At 42.9% G+C, this 24,970-nt stretch overlaps 1 protein-coding gene across 3 annotated transcripts; it reads right to left on the bottom strand.

The window, feature by feature from the left end:
• Nucleotides 1-560: 560 nt before the first annotated feature.
• ABCG2 (ATP binding cassette subfamily G member 2 (JR blood group)) lies at nucleotides 561-22,878 on the bottom strand. 3 transcript variants are annotated; one of them, XM_075708722.1, is made up of 16 exons: nucleotides 22,685-22,878; nucleotides 16,691-16,903; nucleotides 14,736-14,795; nucleotides 14,147-14,261; nucleotides 12,211-12,363; nucleotides 11,656-11,813; nucleotides 10,730-10,881; nucleotides 10,159-10,263; nucleotides 8,403-8,653; nucleotides 5,845-5,927; nucleotides 5,148-5,237; nucleotides 4,439-4,563; nucleotides 3,133-3,287; nucleotides 2,105-2,194; nucleotides 1,313-1,410; nucleotides 561-841 (listed from the first exon to the last, which is right to left on the bottom strand). In XM_075708722.1, the coding sequence occupies exons 2-16, from the start codon at nucleotides 16,894-16,896 to the stop codon at nucleotides 691-693; spliced, it is 1,992 nt and encodes a 663-aa protein (XP_075564837.1). In that variant the 5' UTR covers nucleotides 16,897-16,903; nucleotides 22,685-22,878; the 3' UTR covers nucleotides 561-690. The 3 variants fall into 3 exon arrangements, with proteins under 3 accessions (XP_075564837.1, XP_009489087.1, XP_075564838.1); XM_009490812.2 differs by having other exon boundaries at nucleotides 8,403-8,650; XM_075708723.1 differs by lacking the exon at nucleotides 10,159-10,263.
• Nucleotides 22,879-24,970: the final 2,092 nt, after the last annotated feature.

Raw genomic sequence — 24,970 nt, 5'->3', positions numbered from 1 at the left:
GGACACAGTATTCCAGGTGCAGCCTCACCAGTGCCGAGTACAGGGGGACGACCACTTCCCTGCTCCTGCTGGCCACACCATTCCTTGATACAAGCCAGGATGCTGTTAGCCGCCTTGGCCACCTGGGCACACTGCTGGCTCATGTTCAGCCAGCTGTCGACCAACACCCCCAGGTCCTTTTCTGCCAGGCAGCTTTCCAGCCACTCTTCCCCAAGCCTGTAGCATTGCATGGGGTTGTTGTGACCGAAGTGCAGGACCCGGCACTTGGCCTTGTTGAACCTCATACAGTTGGCCTCGGCCCATGGGTCCAGCCTGTCCTGATCCCTCTGCAGGGCCATCCTACCCTGGAGCAGATTGACACTCCCACCCAATTTGGTGTCATCTGCAAACTTACTGAGGGTGCACTCAATCCCCTCATCCAGATCGTTGATAAGAACATTCAGAAAGACTGAATAGTCTCTTGAAGAAATGAATAGTTGCATCCTTTTTATGGCAAAGAGAACTGAGGCATGCTAGACATTTCAGCAAAGTACATCAATGCTAAGTATTTAATATACAATGATGACATTCACATTGTTGACTTGTGTAATCATAAACAAAAGTGCAAAGGAAGGTCTCAAATAAGAATCGAGTCAGTTGCACAGTTTATCAAACTACTGAACAGTGGGAATTGCATTTTTCATTTTGGTGTTAAGAGAACTTCTTCATGAAGTGCAGTTTCAGGAATGCAATGGCAAGGAACATTACTGTCATGCAGGCCAGAGCCAGGTGGTTCTGCCACAGGCCCCAGCTACTTGCATCAATACCTTGAGTTTTCAGATATTCATCTCCAGTACACCACCTACAGATAAACACACACATTTATAAACTTAGTCAGTTTGAAGTATCTAGGAAGATCCCTAGAAGTTGTAGTGTTTATAGTAGGCCAGGCAAACACCAGCTATATGTTACTATTTTATTTGCTATTTGTAAATTTCTTTTTCTTGCAGCTACAATCAGTTTCCTGTAGGAGGCTGAAATGGGTTTTGTGAGGCTTTATAATTGTAGTGTATGTATGTGTTTCAGTAAACACAGTTTAAAGAAAAGTGAGAAGCATAATGCCAGATATCTCTAGCGTTATAAATACTAAATATGACAATAAGCAGAATGTTCTCTGCAGACAGAATGCAAAAACCCAGTCAAAACATCATTGTCCATATAAAAACTCCCAGATTCTGCTGGTCATTAGCAAGTATCTCACAAACAGACTAATGTGCTAGAACTTTGTAAGTTACTGGTGGTGGGATTCACTTTAATGCACCAAAATACTTACGGCCCACTTATCTGTTCATAGTTATTGTTGCTAATTAAATTCGTGTTGTTACTGCTGCTGCAAAAGTTCAGACCAGTCAATTCATTGATTTGTAAAGCCTTTTAAAATAAAAGGAACAATGACAACAGAAATTAGCAGGTAAAGGAATGCTGCATTGACAAGACAAGATATAATTCAATTCAAATTTATTCTAAAAAAACGTGATGGTATCACTATTTATGATGTTGTCCAAATCCCTATTTTTTAACTGAGCATCACAGTTCTTTTAAGAGAGGAATGTATGCAGTCCACACCCTGTAATGCACCCTTGTCACCAGGCTTTAACACCTCCCCAGGCTAGACTATTTCTGCACAGGCATATTAATGCCCAAATTTCTCTGCAAAACATCATCCTGGCTTAAGTTATCAAAAATTGGGAGAAAAGTTTTAGCTTGACAACTTTTTGTTTGATTGATGGAAAAGAGAAGAATTGGGTTTTAGGGATAACATTGTTCTTTACTTTGTATCATTTTTGTCCAAGTGCATTCCAGTGGATGTAGTTGTTGAGGGTCTCTCTCTTGCATGGTGTTTCCAAGTTAGAGAAATGAGCTCTTCTAAACAGCAGTGGGTGCTGGTTGATGAGAAGCCTTTCTTGTTTCAAGATACTGCACTACATTCTGAGGTTGCTGTATCTAATTAGTTTACCTTTTGCTCATTAGCCCATAAAGTTTGGAGTTCTCTTTATCATGAGTAAAGACGTTCCTTTCTAGCAAATCTTTTCCATGTCTGTACACAGGAAAATACAGCACTTACTGTCATTCCATATCGAGGGATGCTAAAGTATTTGAGCCAGGAGAGCCAGGACATGATGCTTGTGAGATTGACCAGCAACCCGGAGAAAATCTAGAGGCAAGGATTACAAAAAAGCCACAACAACAACAACAACAAAAAAAACCCAAATTACAGATTACATGCTGTTACTGTGTGTTCTTCTCTAGCGCTTGACTCTGCTTCTTCAAATTAAAAACAAGTGGGAAGGCATTTCTAGCGGAAGAAACTCTTCCAGTAGAAGAACAGGGGAGAGGGAAGGAATAATATGTTACCCAGCTTTGAGACATAACCCCATGTGGTCCTTCTCCCGAAATGAGTAACAGGGAATGCTTTCACCCATGCACTAAACCCAGATGCTTCCCATCTGTGGGTCCCATATGGGTTCACATGAACTATCTGCTGTTACTTGGGTGTGTGGAGTTGCTGAAGGGGTGCACTTGGCTTTGCTTGTGTGCCCTGAGTCTGAGGCAACGTGGGTTTTGGCTGCTGGTTCAGCACTGCCTCGCTGTTTATGGTGCCTGTCTTCTAACTGTAGCTGTTTGTGTGTTGTCCAGTTCTAACATGCCCGATGGTTAGCTCTGCAGCTGGGGAGGGCAACTACAGTAGTGGTCTCAGAGAGCAGGAGGCTGCAGGTCGTGTCCTCAGCCAGCCAAATTTGTCTTTGGCAAAGCTTAAGGAGAGTGAACAAAATGTAGCTCTAGGCTGCTTTTCTGCTTTCCAGGCAGTATGCTGGCTGCCAGAGCCGCAGAGAAGAGGGCAGAGGAACCACTCTCCCTCCCCCTCACACCCAGCCCTCTGGCCCCCCGGTTCTTGTTAGCTAAAAGGACAAATCAGAATGTTCAACGCCCACAGTATCAGAATAGTGAAATCGGACAAATCAGGATATTCGACATGCTCAACCCCACAGTCTTTTTGCAGAATTCAGGAGAACTCTGTACTGGTAGGATTTCTAGATTTCAGAATTTCTAGGATTTCAGGATTCAGTCTAGAAAGTGAATAGTGCTACTCACAATCATAAAAACAAATGTGATAGTCGTGAGCAGGTTTGCTACAGCGACCACGCTCTGTCCTGCTGCAATGGCTAGTGCCATGGAAGTCGCTGTGTAGGACACCATCATAAGGGTAAACATCATTGTAAAGAAGGCTTCTACTGTTGGTTTCAAACCTTAAAGATCAGAACAAGAAGGGTATCAGTATGATCCTGCCAAAAGCTCTACCATAACCTGAACACTATCCTGACTTACATAGTGTATCCTGCCTACAGAATACATTTTGTCTGACAGCATAGGCTATGTCACTGAGACCCAAGACTGCAGTGGGGCTTGTGACAGCCCATATGTGTATGCCCTGTCAACAGAGGACAGGATGAATAAGTAGCATGCCTGTAACTGCAGTAACCCTGGAGATAGCAGAATGGGTAGATTTTACAGTACTGTACTCCACACAGTCCAAGGTGAAGGCTTCACTGTGGCTTCAAGTTGTCTTTCAAAGGAGACATTTCTAGTGCACTTCCACGAGCAGCAGTTGTACAGCTTTTCACTTGTTTCCAGCAGAGAGCTCTCCTAATGGACCTAGTGGCCTTTGGGTGGCTATGGATTTGGTAGCAAGGTCTGTCTCACTCCAGTGAGGAGTCTGAGAGCCTCTTGCTGATGCAGCCTTGTTTCCTATTCCTTAGGGAAAAAAACTCAGACCAAAGAGAACTGTGATTATTTTTAAATTTTGCTTGCACTTTCAAGCTTTTGGGACATCCAAAATGATGTTGTAATCTGAAACCTTACCCTAGGAAAATCATCTGCTTGGGACTTGTTTTGAGCATGACATTTGAAGGTGTTCTAGGGTTGTAAAAGTTGGTGCCAGCAATTTTCGAAGTCTGCTCACTAACCAGAAGGCATTTCACCAAAAAGAGTAAGCTGATCTTAATTCACACAATATTAAGTTCTTAAAAAAAACCTTTTCTTTGATAGATATTCTTGCAATGATGGAAAAAGTATCTTGTAGAAGTCACTGGAAGCTAAGATGGCCATAAATGAAAAGGAATAAATCAAACCCACATAGTAATGGTTATGGCACGCTTCCTTCTAGAGACAGTGGAGGTGAGACATGCCACGGATTCTAACATGAATGCTTACATTTTTGAAAGTGTGTCTTTTCTGTAAACAGCATGGTATGCTACAAGCAAGCGCAGTAACCACTGCCATGCTGATGTAGTGCTTTAGCCTATATAAATATACATGTATACATGCACATATATAAAATATGAGTGCCTTGTTGATTTATTGAGGGGGTTGTAATGGGACTGTAGGAGACCATACTTGCCTAACATGAAGTAAATTATACAGGTGAAGATGATGCTTGGTATAGTCCTCATGGGTATTAAATCAGCCATTAGCTTTGAGATTAAATACGGGGATGTTCCGTAGTACCCGCTGATATATTCATGTCTGGAACACATATTACAAATTTAATCACTAAAAAACAGTAAGATTATTTTCACCTGGAGACAAATGAATTCTAGCGTAAACTGGAAAAAAAGAGTTCTTTCACAGTTAGGCTGTAATGCAAATGTCCACTAAGCCACACACTTTAATAATGGTGGCATTTTCACATGCAAATGAATATGGATACTTGTGCGCATAGTTTCTAGTAAATGTATGTGTTGTGTCATCAAAACAGAGAGAGAGGGTAAAGCTCAAATAATTTTCCTTTTCTGTACAGTGTAATCTGCATAGCTTTAAAGAATCCAGTTAGGTAGTATTTACTGTCCTCACTATCAAGTCGCAAACTTACTAATCAATACCTAAATTGAGTATTCAGGGTTTTTTTCCTACATTTGTTAATAATTTTAAACTCTTGAGCTGTTTGCAATCATAGGTACTGTTTTGGGGATTTGCAGACAACTCACTAACAGGCTAAAAGAGTACATTTGCAATGTGCAGTAACAGTGAAATAATTTGAAAACTCTGCACAATTAGCTACAGCAGGGCAGCCAAACAAACCTGATAACTTTTTCATGTGTTTTACTTACATAAATATCTTTTTTTCCGCAACAAAGAGTTCAATAGCTGAGATGCTGCTGAAACACTGGTTGGTGGTCAGAAAGAACATGGCACCCACTCTACAAAAAGCAAACCAGCAAGCTGTTATTAAAAATGTGATGTAAATGTAGTGTTTCCACTACAGCGTACATTAAATCCAACCGTAGTGCCTGGAGCTCGGCAGTATGTGACCTCCCATCCCGAATTCCACAGGAGAAGGCTTGGCTACAAGTCTGAGTCCGTAACAAGCCTGAAGTAGATGTAGTACAGGCAGTATTTGTTATTTGCATGCAAAGATAGTATGTTCTCTGATGCAGTCAAAGGTTAGAAAATGAACAGATTTTCCTTAATTTTTTTCTTCTGTAATTTCCTGACACGTTAAAAATTCTGAGTCTGTGAGGCATTTGTCTGATGCAAGCTGCGAGGAACTGAATAAGCAATGTGAGAAGTTGTTTTCACCTTTCCACTTTCTTCCTAGAGGCAGAAGAACATCCTCACTTTGAAGTCACTAACATAGGCTTGGCCTTACCTACTGACGTGAAGTGAAGCATTTGCTTTAAAGAGGTACAATATATTTCATAAAGGGCTCACAGGTTCCTTCTCAGCCTCCAAGCTGTTCGTTATCCTATCACAACAATGAGGGAGCTTTATCAAATTTTTGGATATCCATCACCTAAACTGACTAACCTGTTCTGTAGTCCAGCGGAGTCCTTTTTAAGTCCAAAGAAAATGGCACCTACAACCAGTCCCAGGAAAGCCGCAACACACAGCTAAATGTAAAAAAGAAAACAAGGCGAAGAGTATTATTCTCATTGCTTTCAAAGCTTCAGTAGTTTTTTTGAAATATGTAGAAGGTGAGTGTAGATTGACAGGAAGCGTTTTCAGAAAGGAGAAAAACTGGGAAAGGAGTCAATGGGGCAGTTAGCAACCTGCAGCACGGCAGTGCTTTGACTCTTGCACCATGGTATCCTTCAAGAGGTGTCTGTGAGACACAGCAGCTCCCCAGTGCCACCTGCCCTTGGTGGTGGCCAGCCACCGCTGCCTCACGTGGGCAAGGCACTGGGATGGCTAGAAAGGAGGGACAGTACAGGAAATTCAGCTGCTGTCACTCTTCTGTGGTGGCACTGGCAGGAGGCACATTCCTGCAGCAGTATCACAGCTTTTCCCTGACCTCCTGCTGGGACAGATCTATGACCTGAGGGAACTGCTCTGGGAGTGCCGGCAGGGTGCTAGCACCAGCGATGGGAGGAGGGCGATAGCAGGGGCTTGGTGGGGCAGGTTAGAAAGAGGGAATAACACCTTTCCCCAGAGGAACCCCAGCATCACATGCACCTCAGCCGAGCTCCTTTCCCCCACCACCGTTTCAGCCGTTCTTGGATGTTGTGATTAGGTTAATTGGTGATGTATTGCAACATTGCTCCTCGCTCTCTGCTGATACTTTCCACCATTCATCCTCATTGGGACAGTCAGTGACTCCCCATCTGCTGTCAGTGACAAGGGTAACTTCAGTGCTAGGGCTGACCACAGCTCTTCAGTGCAGTGCTTCTGCAGGGGTTTCTCTGGAGGCATCTCAATGCTACTTTGAGCTTGGCAACCAATAACCAAAAGCAGTCTTCCCTGACTGCCGGGTTGGGGATGACAGTTTATTTTCATCCTCCACAGTGTGTAATTGCTGGGCTCTATCATACATCTTACTCACAGGATTGTTTTTAACATGAGTTAAGATACTACAATCAGGCTACAGGTGGACTGATATTTGCAGTCTGTAACACAATTTAAAAAGCAAAGATACCAGCTGCCTGAAAGATATAATTTAAAAGACTGAAGTGCGTACATCACACTCTTTTAATGCTAAATGCAAATGACAAAAATCTCAACAAAACTGATGGTATCAGGCAGTTCTGTCATTTTTAAGCGTGAGCAGTGCATGAATCATAATACCATAAACCCCTTGATCCATGGTACCCTATCACTAAGATCCTGCCGAAAGCGGCAAATGTCAGGGATAATTCAGCTCCTAAGCCAATTGCAATGGAAAACAGGGATCATATCAAGACCAATTTGGAGCAGATTAATGAAAAAAGGCTTAATGAGCCATGTACCTCTCAAAGAATGCTTGTAAAATCCATCCCTAATGAGGGTGGGGAGATAGAAAAGATTGTGAGAAACAAGTCAGGACCATTAACCTTGGGGTATTACGAGATCCTTGAGAGTCTAATTCTTGTCACAAGGCCAAGCTTTTACAAAGCAATTATTAAGGATCTCCATAGTATCAACATGCAGACACACACACATACTCAAAGCCTTTTAACCTCGGGGATTCTGGACTCATTTCCCCTCTACACTGGCCATTTTTCACTCATTATATAAACCATGATGATGATAATTTATACCCCTGGATCAGGACCAGTTTTTCTATTTGCTTCTCTAGAATTGCTGAGAATTGCAGTGGGAGTTTTCCTGGTGCTGGGACTGCAGAGTTTGGCTTGTGAATTACGGGATTCCTGAGGATTAGTCGCTCTGCAGAGGTCAACCAGGCATTCTTTATTTTTGAAGGCAATGTGCAGCTTTGAAGAAATCAACACTTTTGGTGTTCATTCTTCTCAAAAAGCTGCACTAACAGGGCCAGTTATGTAGAGCATGCTCATCTTCCATGGCAGGTGTTAGACCCTCTTGTAGTCTTCATCACATCTTCTCCAGAAGACATCATTGCCATTACGAACAGCCAAATGACCAAACAACACACACATTACGAGACTGTGAAAATATTTTTACACTTGAGCCAACTGCGAGCACTTCATTGTATGCTGAAGTTTAATTAAATATGCAAGTGTAGTCTGTTAACTTTCCCTGGTGGGGGAGAAGATTTGAGGCCAAACCCCGCAGTGGCAAGCCTGCACAATTACAGTTGAGTCTGGAGAATGTTGTTGAGCAAATGTGTGAAACTACTTCGGAGATAATCTGCTCCTGGCCTGGAGCAGCAGAATGCCCTGCTGCAAAAGATCATGCCTCCCGAAGTCTTTCAGTAGTCCCAAATTAATTACTGAACAGTCCCTCATGCTGCTCATTTGGGAGCATTCAGGACACCTTCTAGTGAATCAGATTTCCAGACCTTGAACGCACTTTTTTCAGATGCTTACTGCAGTCAAAATACCAAGATGCAAAACCATCCCAATGACTTATCTAATACAGGAGTGGAATAAATTCAATGTGTACCACAAAAGGATAGATACAAATAGCGTTACCTGAGCTATGGAGGCTTGAGGGTTTCCTACCAGATTTTTAAATGTGCGCTTGGACACCCATTTCAGCTGATGAAGGAAGGAATTGGCATACGTGATTTGTCGGAACACTGCTTTTGTTTTCTTTTTATTTCCCAAAGAAATATCCTCTAATACTGCTTTTGTTTCTCGGTAGTAGGCAGAGTTGGAGTATTTTTCTGCTAACTTCTCAGCCAACGTTTTATCATATTCAGTCCATTCTTCAGTGCTCTCTGCTGAAAAGGTTAAAAAGAAATATGGCCGTTTCTGTAAGGGATGGGCAGATTGTTTAGGAGTTAAGCCAGGAGAGTTATGTTGGGGTGGAAAAGTTACTAACGAACCAGAAGAATTAATATGCACATTTAGTTCCAGTGATTCATTGCATTCAGTCTCATAGCATGCAATTCAAAAGAGTCAGTATAAACAAGACCAAACCTCTGTGTTTGTCTGTGCAACCTGTCCCACAGGCAGTGGCTTCACAGCAGACTGTGTAAACCCTTGTCTGCTGATGAAGTTTCAAAGTGGCAGCAATCTGAATTTTAATCAAAAAGTGATTCCTCCCCCAGTTTCTGTAAGTGATCTGTTTTGCAGATCTGATGAGGTAATCCTAGACCTCCCAGACTCTGAGATTCAGGTAATCCTGCATGTGTCTACTTCAAACTTTTAAACTGTCATAAAGAAATTTCAGCTGGAGCTCCTTTTATTCCCAGCTGTAGTCCAGTGTGTGCTTTTCCAATGACAAATACGTGTGTTGCCAGCTATAATATTAGTCAGACCCTAAACACAGTCAGCATTTTTGTAAAATGCTGGTTGCTTCTTTGGAAAAGATACAGTGAAACTGTGTGTTTGGGCACATAGCATATTCATTACTTCATTTCCCTTTTCACTCGTGAAAAGAGGGTGTGCTATTAATGAGTAGCAACAGACAGGATGAAAAAGCAAGCTACTGAACATAGATGAGTTTTGATTTGTTAGTTTGGGGATAATTTCTGCCTTACCACAACTTCAGGGAAGCATCAGGAGAACACTGGTCCCCTATCTCTACCCCCTCTTCCCACCCTACTCAGAGGAAGGAAAACAGTAATTTCATGACAGATAAACCAGATAAGGGAAACAATACAAGTCATAACTGCATCAAATTATGTGTCTAACTGGAACAGTTATGTCCCTAACTGGAACAGTTGTCCTGGTTTATCATCTCTGCTTCTGCAGGACTTCAGTTGGTTTGCCTTGAAGATGAAAGAAGCTCTTTCTCTGTGTTGAGAGGTAACACAACAGTTTCTTGTATTCCCAGATGTTACAACTTCAACACAGGAAGATACTCTTTCACCTTTAACATCTCATAATTTCAGCATGACACAAAAGTATACAGGTCAGTTTATGAAGAAATGGATAGCAATGATAAATTAATAAATACCTATTTATGAGAGGCAAACTATTCTTGCATAGACAGGAATATTTTATATAGTAGGGCTGTATGTGAATTTGGTACTTATTTCAGGTTATGCTAATTATTTTCCACATATAGAAAAAAGGATTTAGGAACTGTGTGGGTCTTTTTTTTCCTTTAAAGCAACATGGATCAGCAGTACGTAATGCTCTCATGCATACAAAGAACTGTATGCTTGTACAACATGGTTATTGGTTGTTTGACACCTGTAAGTGATTTTTCCGTGTTGTGCTGGACGCCTTCTGGCAAAATACATGTTATGATGATTTCACTCAGCTCTGGGTTTCATACCTGTGTTAGTTTCATTGGTCTTGCTCATTGCCACTGCAGTGGAGTCTCCATTAATGACGTCCAGGAAAAAGTCGGCAGGGTTGTTGTACGGCTCACATTCGTAGCCTGTGGTGACAGAATTACAAGCCCTAAGCGGTGGTTGTGTGACTGGCAGAAGGCTGTGTGTGGCCATCATGAACACAGCCATACCATTGTGCCCATTGAGCAGCCTGCACCATAAACATTGCAGGCTTCAAAAGGTCTGTGCTTACCCAAGAGATGAATGGCACTGCTGGACAGCTCTGTCAGTGAAAGCAAGGTGACAGCTGGCAATGTGCCCTTCTCAACCCTAGCCTGGGCTTTGTCTAATTAAGATGCACCCAGGAACAGTTTGATTAGAGGTCAGCCCTATCATCCAAACCCACATATGGGTCAAGAGGTGAAACACCAAGAGAAATGCTTAGCCTGTTAAAATCCTGGGCTTGCTAATACACACTATGTCCAATTCTGATCGAGCGCTATTGGCATTGTATTCAAGTTAGTGCAAACTAAAGAAGTTGCTGCAGTTGGCCCTGCTGTGAATTGTGCTCACCGATAGACTGGAAGTACTCAATGGCGTGCTGAGCAGGCCCGTGGTACAGCACTCTCCCTGCAGCCAGCAGCGTCAGGTTGTCAAACAGTCGGAATATGGAGTACCGAGGCTGGTGGATGGAGAAGATTATTATTTTTCCTTGTTTTGCCATCCTGAATGTGAAGTGAAGAATGACAAAGATGTTAGCTTTGCAAGTCGATTCAGCATTTAGATAAGAGAATTTGCAAGTTCAGTTAAGCCTTGGTTAAGTTTGATTAACTTGGCATGCCAGAGAGGGGAGGGGGAAGGAAAAAAAACCAAAACCAAAAAAGAAAATATTTAGGTCATATTTACAGTGTCTGTGTGAGAAAAGAAAGTTCCCTCTCACTGGGAATGTTGTTGGAAGGGAAGGTCCCAGGAAGATTTTGATGCAAACAAAAAGCTCTGGAGACAGATGTTTGAGTCCTCTTTGCTTGTAGTAAATGCAAAATGATGTAAAATTGCAAATAGAGAGTGTGTTGTGCTTGATTTCCCAAAGAGAGGCTTGAGGTTTTGTGATGGGGAAACAGCTAGCAGTGTTCTAACTACTGTCCATATTAAAATTGATCACCTTACCAGACTGTACAACAGGTATTTTTATCACTTTTCTGGCCCAGGCAGACATGAAAATAAATGAAGCTGTCCGCAACAGCTATCATAAACAAATTGTAGTCCTGGCATGCACACACTTTGTGCAAGGCGCTTTGTGTACTGCTGCGAGCAGCTGCTTTGGAATGAGAGAATTCATACAGCCTTTTTCCTAACCCCTTTGCCGCCTTGGCTTGCTGGTAAACAATTACATGTCTGATTTTCTCATTTGCTCATTCTAACTGTAATTTAAGTCAATTACAACTGAAACATAGCAGAGTTGAGCGGTGAAAACAGGAAGCTGTTTCCAAGGCCATCACCTTTTCAGTAGCAGTAGGACAGCATTAGCAGTGCTGGCATCCAGTCCTGTAGTTGGCTCATCCAAGAACAAGATGGCAGGATCTGTGATGAGCTCCATCCCAATACTGGTCCTTTTACGCTCTCCTCCAGACACCCCACGAGTGAACTGGGTGCCAACCTGCCACAAAACAAGAAACTTGTCTCATTTGGCCTGATAACAGATACTTGAGTGAAGAGCATCCTACTGACATGGCAGCATTTGGGAAGAGTTGTAAGAAGTTTTGACCCTTCTCTCAGGTACAGATGTAGATGTTACCTCACACATAGGCTGTTTCTTAACATTAGTATTACTTGAGGTGTTCTCTTTTTCTCCAACCACAGACTACCTCTCCCCTTCCACGCAATGTAATAGCATATGGCAGTATCAGCGTAGAGTCTGTACAGATCGCCATACAGAAATTAGTACTGAAATTGTTTAATTTTACTTTTTTAAATCTGCCATGCTGAGCCATTTGGTTAATTAAATAAATCACGTAATATTTGTTCTGATTAAACACCATGTTTACACAGCTTACCTTGGAATCTGCCACTTTGCTCAAACCGAGTTCCTTGATAATCTGGTTCACTCGTTCATTTTTTTCCTGTTCCTTCACTGACTTTGGCAAACGGAGTGCTGCTGAGAACTTCAAATTTTCTCTTACAGTCAGGGTTCCCATCACCACATCATCCTTCATTTAAAAAAAAAAAAAGTAGATATTTGGTGGTTGCTTAGTAATTTCTATTTTTCCCTCTGAGAACTGCATCTACCTGTGTTTTATGTTGTCCTTGCATGCAGAGGGACAGAAGCAACTGCCGGAACACGCAGTAAAGTGCATCTTCAATGTCTGTGTTATAGCAGAGAGTTTATTTCATGCATGCAATTATATTTGCCTATTCATAAAGCAATGCAATACAGGAATGTCCTCCATCATACATGATATCAAAATGCATAAATAACAATGTATTCAAAACTACCCCTCATGTATTCTTGCCTTATTCAGTTTTTTGGAGGTATTGAGTGAGATACTGAAGGGCTAAAGGGACCTAAGGAGCAGCTACAGCTCATGTCACTACCACTGTGCGCTTGTTAGTGCAGCCTCAGCCCACCACAGGTAAGAGCAGGGAGAAGAGAAGGAAGGTCCAGGACAGTGGGGTAGGGTGAAGGCTTTCTGAGCTTGTTTCAGCAAAGGAGGAAGGAGGGTAGGTTTTTTAGATATTAGCTGCTTGTGTCTTGCAAAAGGAATCTGTCAGATGTAGGAATTTCAGAGAGTTAGTTATGTGTGTTTTGAGACACTACCTTTGTGTAACATGCTGACTGTACTTTTATAAGGGGTTTTCATAGATGCACCTCTTCAGGTCTTGATAAACTGTAAGCATGCTGCTGAGCACAGGTAGTGGGCAGGGGAAAGAAATGAAGAGAGGGATGCGGTTTTCTTTCTTTTGTACTTCACACGTCTTTCTCTCCAGCCCATCCTGGCAGGATAAAGGTTTTCTCAGAACGGGACTTATAGAATCATAGAATCATTTAGGTTAGAAAAGACCTTTAAGATCATCCAGTCCAACCATTAACCTAACACTACCAAGTCCACCACTAAACCAATTAAGGGTAGAGTAATAATTTCATGTTTCCTGGCTTGGTGGCTGGATTATTTTTTAATGAAAGTAAAACTAGAATAGAATCATTAAGGTTGGAAAGGACCTCTAAGATCATCAGTCCAACCATCAACCCAACACCACCATGCCTACTAAACCATGTCCCAAAGTGCCACGTCTACACGTTTTTTGAACACCTCCAAGGATGGTGACTCCACCATCTCTCTGGGCAGCCTGTTCCAATGCTTGACCACTCTTTCCATGCAGAAATTTTTCCTAATATCCAATCTAAACCTCCCCTGACACAGCTTGAGGCCATTTCATCTCGTCCTATCTCAAGTTAGGGAGCAAGAGACCAACAAGCAAGGGAGAAGAGACCAACACCCACTTCACTATAACCTCCTTTCAGGTAGTTGTAGAGAGCAGTAAGGTCTCGCCCCAGACTCCTCTTCTCCAGGCTAAACAATCCCAGTTCCCTCAGCTGCTCCCCATAAGACTTGCTCTCTAGACCCTTCACCAGCTTTGTTGCCCTTCTCCGACTTGACATTGTCCCTGGGCAAGCAGAGGTACAAGCTGTACATTACCAGAAAGCATGATGCTTGGAAAATACTCTATGCATAGTGGTAGCCTATGGCTGTTCCCCCAAATGGAGAACAAGGAGGGATCCAAAGCATCCACTCCTGTTGACTGTAGAGCATTAAGGAAGAGACTCAAATACAAAGCAGGGTCTCTTTCCCAGTGAGGGTGGACATGTGGAGAGTTAGTATTGCACCAGCATCAATTCTTGGACCAAGGCAAGGTACGTGCAACACTGCAGCAACTTCTTACAACTGCAGTCAGAAGGGGACAATAAAATTCAGAGTGATAAAAATTATTTACCTGTACTACATATCCAGAGGTACATTTAAAGTTGGCAGGCTGAGGAGCTCCATTGATCAAAATGTCACCAGAAAGCCCATGGGGATCCTTCCTTGCGGCCAAAATGTCAAGTAGACTAGGAGAAAAGTTGGTTACTTTGTCAGATGAGTGTGCAGGAGGTAAGCTCTCTGAACCACAAACTGAGTTCATGGAATGAACAGCTACATAAAAGCATCCCATGTTAAACATGTGCTGTTTAGAAAACCCCCAGCAACTTTCAAGGGCTGAGTTTCTTTTGTCCTGGTTTCCTAAGGAAATGAGATCTGTGCAATTTCATAGTGTATTTGTGTCCATTTGCTCAATAATATGAGCTTAACCTAGAATGATACATAAAGATCATTTATCAGGAAAGTGCGGACTAAAATTTAATTACATCTTTGTCATGTAAGCTGATTGTCTTTTTTGAATTCAGGTATTTCTCAGAAACCAGTGAGATGTGCACAGACCTAAATGAAAACCAAATCTTTCCCTGAAAGTGTTGTCCATTACTGCTAAATATGTTCATTTTCTGCTTGGTGTAATTTCTGTGTAGGGCAAAGAGGGCACTTACAAAGATTTACCACTGCCGGTGGGTCCCAAAATTGCATTCAGTCCTGGTCTCATGATGCCACTGTAAGACAAAACAAATAGGTTTTACAAGATAGGTAGTTTTTATCTCTCTGACTGTTTCATCTGGTAGGCTAGTGTAAATTATCTGTAGAACTACCTTCTGCATCCCATTAATTTTGGAATTAATGAAGCTGCCTGATCACAAACAATATTTATGATCAGTCAAATTCCACCTTAATTTTTGTTCCTAATTCAAGGAGAACTAATCTTCGTATAATGAAGACAACACAGAAACTTGAGTAAAATGTAACAAAACCTGTATGCATGCTTTTCCCCCATGGATCTCTAGAAGTGGAGCACACACTTGCTTCAACCGCATTCAGTTCTAAAGGTATTATTCTCTTAGCAGAGAGAATAATGGTTCCTGTAGAGAGAACATACTAGGGATTTGTCTGTACTTACAGAACTGCAGTTGATAGTTTCACTGTACCTGATTTTAAGCCACATGAAACTCAAAAGCCAGATAGAAAAGGGTTTCAAGTGTTTGGGGAAAAGACCCTATAGAAATGAAGTATATGGAAATACTGCTGCCTTTTTTTTATCTTTTTGCTGGAGCATGTGAAGACATCACTGCTATTTTTCCTGACTAGTCCCTAAAACCTGCGCTGAACAAGCTTTGGTGTACACAAGAATCATGCTGCACATACAAATGCCTGTGTGTATGTTATGATACCAGGTGTATCTTGAACTGCACTCTGGTACTGGTTGTTATCAGCAATCCAGGTATCAGCGATCTGAGTACTTGGCTGTGGGTCTGGCCCAGTAGAGCTGTTCTTACGGTCTAATGACATACGACCTTGGAGGCTTGGTTTTGCTCTTCCTGATGCATATTTGTTTCCTTCGATTTCTTATTCTGGTAATTTATGGTTCCACAGATTAAGAAGCATACACACTATATATACGTTACATTACGTTATGTGTGATTTTAACACACAAAACCAGTATGTAACAAAACAAATGCAGATGTTGCATTTTCTAAAAGGGAAAAGCATAATGTGTGTTAAACGTTGGTCTTTTGCAATAAGCCACAGGAGGAGCCTTCTGCTCACGTGGTTGCAAGTGACCAATGTCAGTCAATTGAGTTACCATAATGTACAGATCTTGAAAGGAGTAGGAAAGATTTTGAGAACTCATGTTTAGGAGGTGTGGAAATTGCTTGGGCAAAGAGCAGGACAGACAGAGCTACACAAAAGGGTGAATATTTATGATAGAAAATGGAGTTAGGGAGCTGAAAGTCATGGGTGGCTTGGAATTGCATGTTCTGTGCATACTTGCCACTTAGCTTAATTACTGAACTGTGAATGGGCAAACTTTATGCACCGGTTATTGAACAAAGGCCATAATGATGTGATTCCTTTACTGCAGTAGTGCTCAATGTTGAAAAAGAACCAAAAAGAGAGAAAACTTCACATCTTTTCAAAGTTAACCTAACCCTCATTTATATTACTGTCTTAAACATTTTAATTTAACCCCCCCAGAATTAACCTTCCAAAAGGCCACCTTAGGGAAGGAGACGCGTCATCGAGGACAAGCTGGTTGTATCTCAGTTAAACACCACGGCACAGTGGGAGACTTGCCAGGTTATGTAAAACGACCACAGCTGGCTGTGTGCCCCAGTGCTGATAGCAGCCAGGAAGGCTGTCCCTCCCTGGGGCTGGGGGAGATGGCGCCCAGCACCGTGACCTCTCTGTTGTACAGGCTCAGCTCTAGTGACTGGGGCCTAGCAGGAAGCTTGAGCACAGTTCATAGCAAACATGAAGCAACCGTACATATAATTTTCTAAATCTTAATCAAATTCTGTATATTTTGCTTAGTGGCTCAGTGACATGAGTGGATTCAACTGTCCGGATAGAAATAAAACATACACATACTCTAAAGAGATGTTTAAATACATACTTGACGTCTCTCAAAACTTCTTTATCAGCTGTTTTTTGACAACACAGGAACCCAGTCTTCAACTTCACATGGTAGCAGATGTTGTGGAAAGTTAGCATGCTTCCTCCCCTGCTGGCTAAGTCTGGAGAGGACTGCTTTCTGCTGGGGATGCCATTTGTATCCAAGTCTGACATCTGAATACTTAGGTGTGGCTGGCCTTCTGCCATTTTTCCTCTATAAATGAAAAAACAGGAGGGGGGGAAGATTTGATTAGGTATGGAGAGGAAAGATGTGTCTGTTGGGTCCAGTGTTCAGCACTGGACCTACTGGGGGCCTTGCAGATGTCCATCTAGGTCTCTCTCTTTCAGATAGGAAGTTTGGGTCCTGTGGGCTCAGACCTTGAGATGACACGGAGCTGATGGAGAGCTGGGTCTGCCATATTGCTTCCCACCACATGCGGTGTTAAGGAGGCAGAAGAGTCTCCCTCCACCCTGATGGTCTGTTGTGGTGGGTTGACCTTGGCTGGCCGCCAGATGCCCACCCAGCTGCCCTCTCAGGTGAATCTCTGCTCCAGTGCCTGGAGCATCTCCTCCCCCTCCTTCTTCACTGGCCTTGGTGTCTGCAGGGCTGTTTCTGCCACGTTTGCTCACTCCTTTCTCACAGCTGCTGCACAGCATCTTTTACCCTTTCTTAAATAGGTTTTCAGAGAGGCACTACCAGCATCGCTGACACGCTCGGCTTTGGCCAGCGGTGAGTCCACTGGCACCGGCTGGAGGCAGCTGTGTCCGGCACGGGGCAACCCTGGGTTCCTTCTCACAGAGGCCCCCCGGCAGCCCCCCTACCGCAGCACCTGGCCACAGGCACCAACTGCATCTATTCTCCCAGTACAAGGAATTAGGTACCTCTCACAGTGGGCACTAGCATGACATTATGCTCTTTCTGGGGGGCTGCCCCTGGCAGAGGGGTCTGTACATAAACTGCATGCTTGTTGCAAACCACAGGTAACTCACCGAAAGATCAGCTCAAAATTATTGAGGTCTAAAAGGACCTGGCCTTCTGCCCGCCCACTTCATCATGCTTCTTTCTAGCTATGAACATGCTTAGAGTTTGCCCATTAGATACCTTTTGAAAAAGGGTGGTTTGAAAGTAAAGATACTCCTCCTACCTCTAGCACTCCTGCTACAAAATCTAAAAATTGCTGGTTTATTTTTTTAATCAAAATAATTTTGCCAGGGGTAGGAACATGGAAACTGACACCACTGCCATGTAATTATCATCCTTGGATTTGCTTTTCATGTAAAAACCAGAAGGTAGTTGTGGAATAATTAAAGTTATCTCACCTCCCTTGTCAGCCAGGCTCCTGCCTGTGAGCCATTCACCTGCACCGTGGGGGCATCCCCAGCTGTCCCTTGTGCATACAGACCTTTGTCCCCTTTGTGCTTCCTAAGTGGCCCAGGGTCATTTAGGTGAGAGGCGGGATCTGGCCTCTCTTTATGTATCATGTTGACTCATTGGAGTCTAATTACTTTAATTGTCACTAGGGGAAATGTTAATAATGCAGTAGTTCATGGGAACCAAGAGGAGAGATGAGCAGCTAGGAGCTCTGGGATGATCAGTCCTGTACCTTAGCATAGATTACTGCTTTCAGCAAGGAAGAAGGCACATTATGAGACCATTTCCATTTCAGACATGCTGAATCAATTTGAGAGCCGTTAATGAAATGAGCCTTGCAAAAAAAAGCCGTTTAATCTAATGCAGTCATATGGTCACATAAAAAAACGAAGCCCTTATCTGGTTGGTTTGCTAAGGCTGCTTGACAGACAGCTGAACTCTCCTTTGTGGCTATCAGTGCAGTGAAACTGCTGGAAACCCCACTTTCAGCAACAGGCCTATCTGCATGTAAAGGCTGGTTCATCTGTCTCCCAACGATGCTATCCCAAATCTAGCCCAAGGTTGCCTCTTCTGACAAAACTGCAGTCTTCTGTGCTGGCAAAATTATAAGGTCTTAATGTTTTAGTAATCAGTAATCTTGGCCCAATTTTCCTACAACGAGAAGAAACTGTGTTCCAAATACAATTATAATGGGACAGCTTTAATTTCAGCTAAAACAGATTTTGAGTAAGTTGAATATAAATTAAATGTGCAACATTTAAAGTCTGGAGGCCTTTTATTGATAAACTGCTTACACTCTTCTCTACTTGTGCTGGAGAAGACTTACCTACCTGCAGGAAGGCAGCTGATTTTATAAGGTTATTTATATAGTAGTTTCTGAACATCAGTCATTGCCATTTGAAAGGATGCTTTGATAAAGTAGAGATGTGCATTCAGAAAAGCAGTGGGAACTTTTCACTTAAAGTCTCACTGTATGCTGAGCAGATGTTTTCTAGCATGCCGAGCAAGGTACCAAACACTCAACTGCAGAGTCAACACCACAGATGGACATTACAAAATCCCTTGAACTGCTGCATAACCAGCAGCATGATGTGAGCGCAGAATTCTTCATCAGACAGTGTGACTCTGGCCTTGATGCATCACTGCATTTATAAGGTATCTAGATCAGTATTTTACTTGATCAGATTTTTTTTCTCAGCTTAATGTTTCAGTATTACTGATGTAATGTTATGAGCAAATTAGGGAGAGTGAGGTGGAGTCTGACCTCAGGCATTATCTAGAATAGTTAAATTTTTCTTTGTTTCATTTGGGTTTGTTGTTTTTATTTTCCAAAGACCAGCATAAAAACCTAACTCAGCACTTGCACTGAAATTTCAGAAATGCTCTTTAGAAAATAAACTTTTCATTTAGGAATGAAACAGGTTCAATCTTCCAGACTGACTTGACTGGCAGACAATAAGCACAGGATCAGAAACTATTTTCATAAATACAGGATCACACTACTTTCACAGAGTTGTTCTTAAGAACAGACAGTATGTTGAAGTTAAATTTAATTTACCAATCAAGTTGTTATTAGATTGTACACTCTTTGCAAAGAACAATGCAGAAGCTAGGTAAACAAATCAGCTCAAGAAGGATTAGACATGTCCATAGCAGACAGTCCCTCAATGGCTATTTAATACAGCTGTCAGCAGGAAACCTCCAGTTCAGGAAGGCCCGAGCCCACCGATTGCCCAAATCTGCCAGAGAAAAATAGTGTTCTTTGATACCGTCCCTTGCGAAGGCACTGGTTACTGGCAGCTATGAGTAGAGGCTGGATTCAGGTCTAGCTGGACCTCTGGTGTAAATTGGCATGGCCCTTCGTGCCTGCACTGCACTTGTGCTACTTGCAGTGACAGGGTGGGATGCTGTAGGTGGAGGACACAGATTTGTCTGTGTGCTGTTCCTCCTGATGGCTGCCCCTTCAGGGAAAGGTGTATTTGTGGGCATATGCCACTTATCAAAGTAAGAAAAATCTATTTCAGATGTTAGGTTAATAATGAAAATAGCATTTTACACTTTCAGAGCTACTCGAATTTATTGCAGAAAGAAATTGCAGAATTCTTACTTGCTTAAAACTGGAATGGTTATTTATCAGTTGCTCTATGAAATCTGTGTTAGCCGTCTCTCTTCACAAAGAAACAACTCTTGCAAGGACTCCGTCACAGCAGCTCCTTGGGATGACAGAATGACAGAGTTCTGGACATGCAGGTGGGAAGGGGCCTTGGGAAGTCCCATAACCCAGCTTCTCCCTCCGAGCGGGACTGTTGCCAACATGAGATCGGGGCAGCCGTGGGTCTGCCTCGGTAACTTGTGGAAACCTCCAAGAGTGGCGATTTGGATCTCGGCTAACAGTGTGCTGAGAGAAGATGAAGTGCTAAAAGCAGAACTAACACCTGTGTGCTAGAGTTAGGCTTTTGATTTGCCTTTCTTTTTTGGACACCTTTTTTTCACTGTGGAGTAGGTATGTGCAGTGAGATAAACAGTTTGGTATTTTACAAACCAACCTTTCCATTTCTGATCTAGCAATAAACTTCACCATAGGAATACAGGGGCATGCTCCTTTACAGCTAATATAATTGTCAGCTGTTTGCAATTGCTCCTTAGGATTGGATTTTTTTAAAATCTTGCTTTAGGCCTTGTTTAAAAAATTATTTATTGCATTTAATGTGACATACAGCCATGAAAGATTTTAAGTAGAGCATGTGCAAGACAAAGAAACAACCATGATGAATGTTAATCAAATCAATTTCTATGCGAACTAAAATTCTTTAAATGAAGTTCCCTAGAATTCATTGCAAATGCCTTACAAATATCTACTTTAGATCAGAAGTGAGCAGGAGATTCAATGATAATAGGTACTGCCTGCTGTATTCAGAAATATTCATTAATATGATAAAGTGTTTCATATCCTCATATCAAGTCTGGGTATAATATATTATTTTTGCATCAGCTAAATATAAATTTTATGAACTCTTTCGGAATTTTACAAATTTAATTTGTTTTCCCAAATCTTTCTAAAATGTTTTTATTGCTACTGATTTCAGCATCAATTTCGGTTCAAGCCTAATAGAAAAACCTTTTCTTCAGAGATATTTAGTCTCAGAAAATTTTGTCAGGAGGCAAAGTACTAGATCTTGAGATTTAACTTTTTATTAATGGCAAAATGAAACTACTTTTGTGAAAACTATCATGAAATCTGCCCACTGTTTTGACGCACAGAAAATGAAACTCTCAGTACGGTCACTTTCCTGTGTATTCTTCTGAGACTTGTAAAGTACAAAGTGTCATTTTCCCTACGTATACATACACAGGGGCACTAAACAAAAACATAAAACAACAACAAAGTTACATCGACTTAAACTTACTTGAACCACAGCAATACCATACCTGGGGTCTTTCAAGCAATTTCAGTAAACCTATTTGTATGCCTTAAGATATATTGCCTGTATAAAAAGCTAAGTAACATTTATTCCTGCCAGTCTTCCTGCAAAGCTTTTGGCACCAGAAAGGATCTGCAGTTCAAATAGAAAAAACAATACTATAGGAGTGGTAGTAAAATTTTGAATGGCAAAATTCAGAAGTGCATTTTAATTGATTTTTTAAAATCCAGGCAGTTATTCAAAGTATTTTACCTCTATAGAAAATAAGCATTGAAATTACTTAAGGAGGAAAAGACACAAGCAGCTTTCAGCAGAGTTTTCTAAAGCAAGCTGGCTCAAACCCTTTAAAAAAATAGCCTGGTTTCTTTTTTCTGAATATTTGAACCTGCCAGAGAAACCACAATTAAGTGAGCTGTCATTTCTCTTATTTTTAATGGGTACAAAGCTCAGTCTTGCAACCTGCAAGCTGAAACAGTACAATATGTAATACAAATGTGCATTTTAGACTTCGGATACATATAAATTCACAGAAGTTGTAAGTATACTTTTTTTTTTTTCCTCTTTAGTTGCATGCATTTACAGGGGTGTAGACTGGCCAGAGAATGGATGTGGGCATGCAGAGAGGGCCGTACAGCCTCGGACCATACAGTGCTCTTTCTCAGGAACACGCATGGGAAATGAAAACCATTTGAGTAAATAAGGATAATGCGATTCAGGCAATCTGTAAGTTAATTGCCAACTGATTTACTAGGGATTTGTAACTTACCTTCTGTGAAAAGAGCCCTGTGTGTTAATTGGGGACCAAGTAAGCAGCGCTCTGTGCGTGCAGGCATTTGCATGCGTGTTATCTGCAGTGCATTAACATGCATGGGCAAACTCTGAGTATGGTAGTTCCTGCAAATATTCTAACTTTTCACCTTTTTACCGGTTTTACTTTAAGCCTTGAAGCTTTCGTTCCCCATTTATAAAACATATTTTCATTAATTTGTTGCTGAATTTCTCAATAAAATCTATTGAAAAGCTGGGAAAAGGTAGGGAAGCGTTTTGCTGTGTTTTCCTTGGCTGTTGGAGGAAAACAGCTGCTGAATCTAATTCCTTAGTGATGGCAGAGTAAGCAATTCATGGACAAGGAAGCAAGCCACTACAGAGAATTAAATCTATCTCAATATAAGGGCTGAACTGCTGCTACCAACTCACTTACCAGCAGCAGGTCTGGGCCAGTGCTGCAGGGCTGCCGCGGAGGTGGCAGAGGCGGTGGAAGGGAAGCAGGAGCCAGGGAAGAGAAGAGCGTGGTGTGTAGGAACGCAGCCCCGACGGCTCGCTCAGCTTGGAGTGCAGGGCAGTCCCACCCGTGCCATCACATCTGCTACAAAACGGCAGCGAGCCGGCAGCTGGGTTCCCTGCGCTCCGTCACCCCGGGGAGTCTCCACCCTCTCCCTGCACGCTGGGGAAGCCAGAGGGCTTCGTGGGGAGGGCAGGGGCAGGACGAGCCACAACTTTCACCTTTTTTTCTTGTAGCTGAGCAAGTCATAAGCGAGCTGCAGCGCAGCACCTCACTGGGAACTGCCCCAAACCAACCGCGTCAGTAGCAGTGACATTTGAATGAAATATAGCATCTCCACCTGCCAGAGGCTCGCAGCGATGGCCGGGTCTGGCAGAGCTGGCAGGGTGTGATGAATGCCAGCATGGCATGTCAGAGAAGGCACAGCTGGTTGTGAAGTCTTCTCCCCCAGCAGCCTGCAGACAGGTACTACCTCGGTATGCTTTCCTTCAGTTCAAAATACCTGCAATAATGCAAAGGCTGTGCTAAGCCCATCAGAGCAGGGTTTTCACAGGATAATATGTGGGCATGTAATTGGTGCATTGGAGGGAACCAAAGCTGAGGCAGCCTTTGTTATATGAGGTAGGGGCACTGGTCCCCAGCACATGCCATCTGCCCAGCTGGGCCCGCTGGGCAGCGCAGGCCACAGCTTTCCAGGAGCTAACATCTGGACCAGCACCGATGACTGGCATGCCGCTTCTCTCATTTGCTCCCTGGCACGGTTTTGCTTGCGAGGACAGCTGTAGCTTCTGAGTCCAGTAACCCCGAGGATGAGGTCAGCCAGGCTCTGGGGGATGCTGAAGGGACTCCTTCGGTTCAGCTGCCTGCGCTTGGTCAGCGCCCCAGGCGCCGTCCCATGGGAGGGCTCTGCCAGCGCTTTGACGAGAGCATGAACCCATGCGATCACAGTTGTTCACCTTGGCAGAGGGACGCAGAAGAGCACACGTTACAGATGGTTTCCAGTCAAAAACATGAGCTTTATGCTCTCATTTTCCTAGCAAGGCTCATCACTAATAAATGCCAACGCTGCCTCTAAGAGCTGTCTGGGTCAGAACATCACAAGGCCAACTTTTTTAGCTGGCTGTAACCTGGGATGGGTAAGTATCTCATTGTTCAGCAATCATGCTCCTGGGATCTTGTTCTTTCCTTTATCACTAATTTCATCATAATTAACTCTGTACTGTATTTATACAAGACAGCTGAGGACAGAAAAGAGATAGTGAAGGGCCCGACACACGTAATCCCTTTTGCTAGCCACAGTGGAAATGGTGAGGCAGACATATGAGCACCAGGAGAAGGTACTGTATCTGTTGTTCTGTGTAAAAATGCTGCTCCTTTATCAGAGCAGTCTCTCCCACAAGCACCTTCTAAAAACCCCACCCCATGTCTGCTGTCATACTTTGCCTCCCAGCTGTCTGATTTCTTTGAGACAGCAAGTCCCAGGGAGGGAGTTGAAGCACCATAGGTGGCAAGTACTGCGCTGACTGTGAAACATCACAAACACAAATGAGTAGAAGGGCAAAGACAACCTGATACTCAGAGTTTTTACATCCCTTCATTGCTGTTCTAATATGTACTAGGGACTGACATGTGTCCTTCCCACTGTTAAATTGCTATGACCTTGTGCCTGTGCAGAAATGTCCTGTCATGGGGGAATTGCCTGTGGGCAAACGGTGGCAGCAGCAGCAGGGCATTTCTGGAGAACTCTTTCTCCTCCGTATGCTGGGCTATAAAGCAGAGAAGCAAGTGGGCCTCTTCAGCATCCTTCTTCCCTGATGCCCTCTAGTGACTGCCACGCTATTCTCCCGCCTCATTCTGCACAGAGGATTTCTAAAATACAGAACGGCTGCCGGCCAAGCCCAGGGGAAGAAAATAAGTAGTATCGAGTTTGTCCATTAGTAACAGTGTGGGATGTGAAAATGCACGGTCTGGTTTAGTTTCCTGTACTTCAAGCAGGCACGCCACCGCTGCTTTGCCCCAGGTGAAACAAAAAAAAGGAATGGCAAAAGTGCTGCTTGAGAGTCTGGGGAACCACTCTCGCAAAGTAGGAGGACTGTTTCAGGAGGGGTTTGCAGTAGCTGTGCTTTTGCCACCATCCAGCATATTAACAGTCGCAGTGCATTAGCCTTTAATTAAGAGACCACCCGAACAGAACAGCCTGAGCTG

The sequence above is a fragment of the Pelecanus crispus genome, chromosome 4 (assembly GCF_030463565.1).
Source record: "Pelecanus crispus isolate bPelCri1 chromosome 4, bPelCri1.pri, whole genome shotgun sequence".
NCBI classification, from domain to species: Eukaryota; Metazoa; Chordata; class Aves; order Pelecaniformes; family Pelecanidae; genus Pelecanus; species Pelecanus crispus.
Note: the sequence above shows the minus strand (reverse complement) of the source record. Positions and strands in the feature narration are given on the sequence as shown.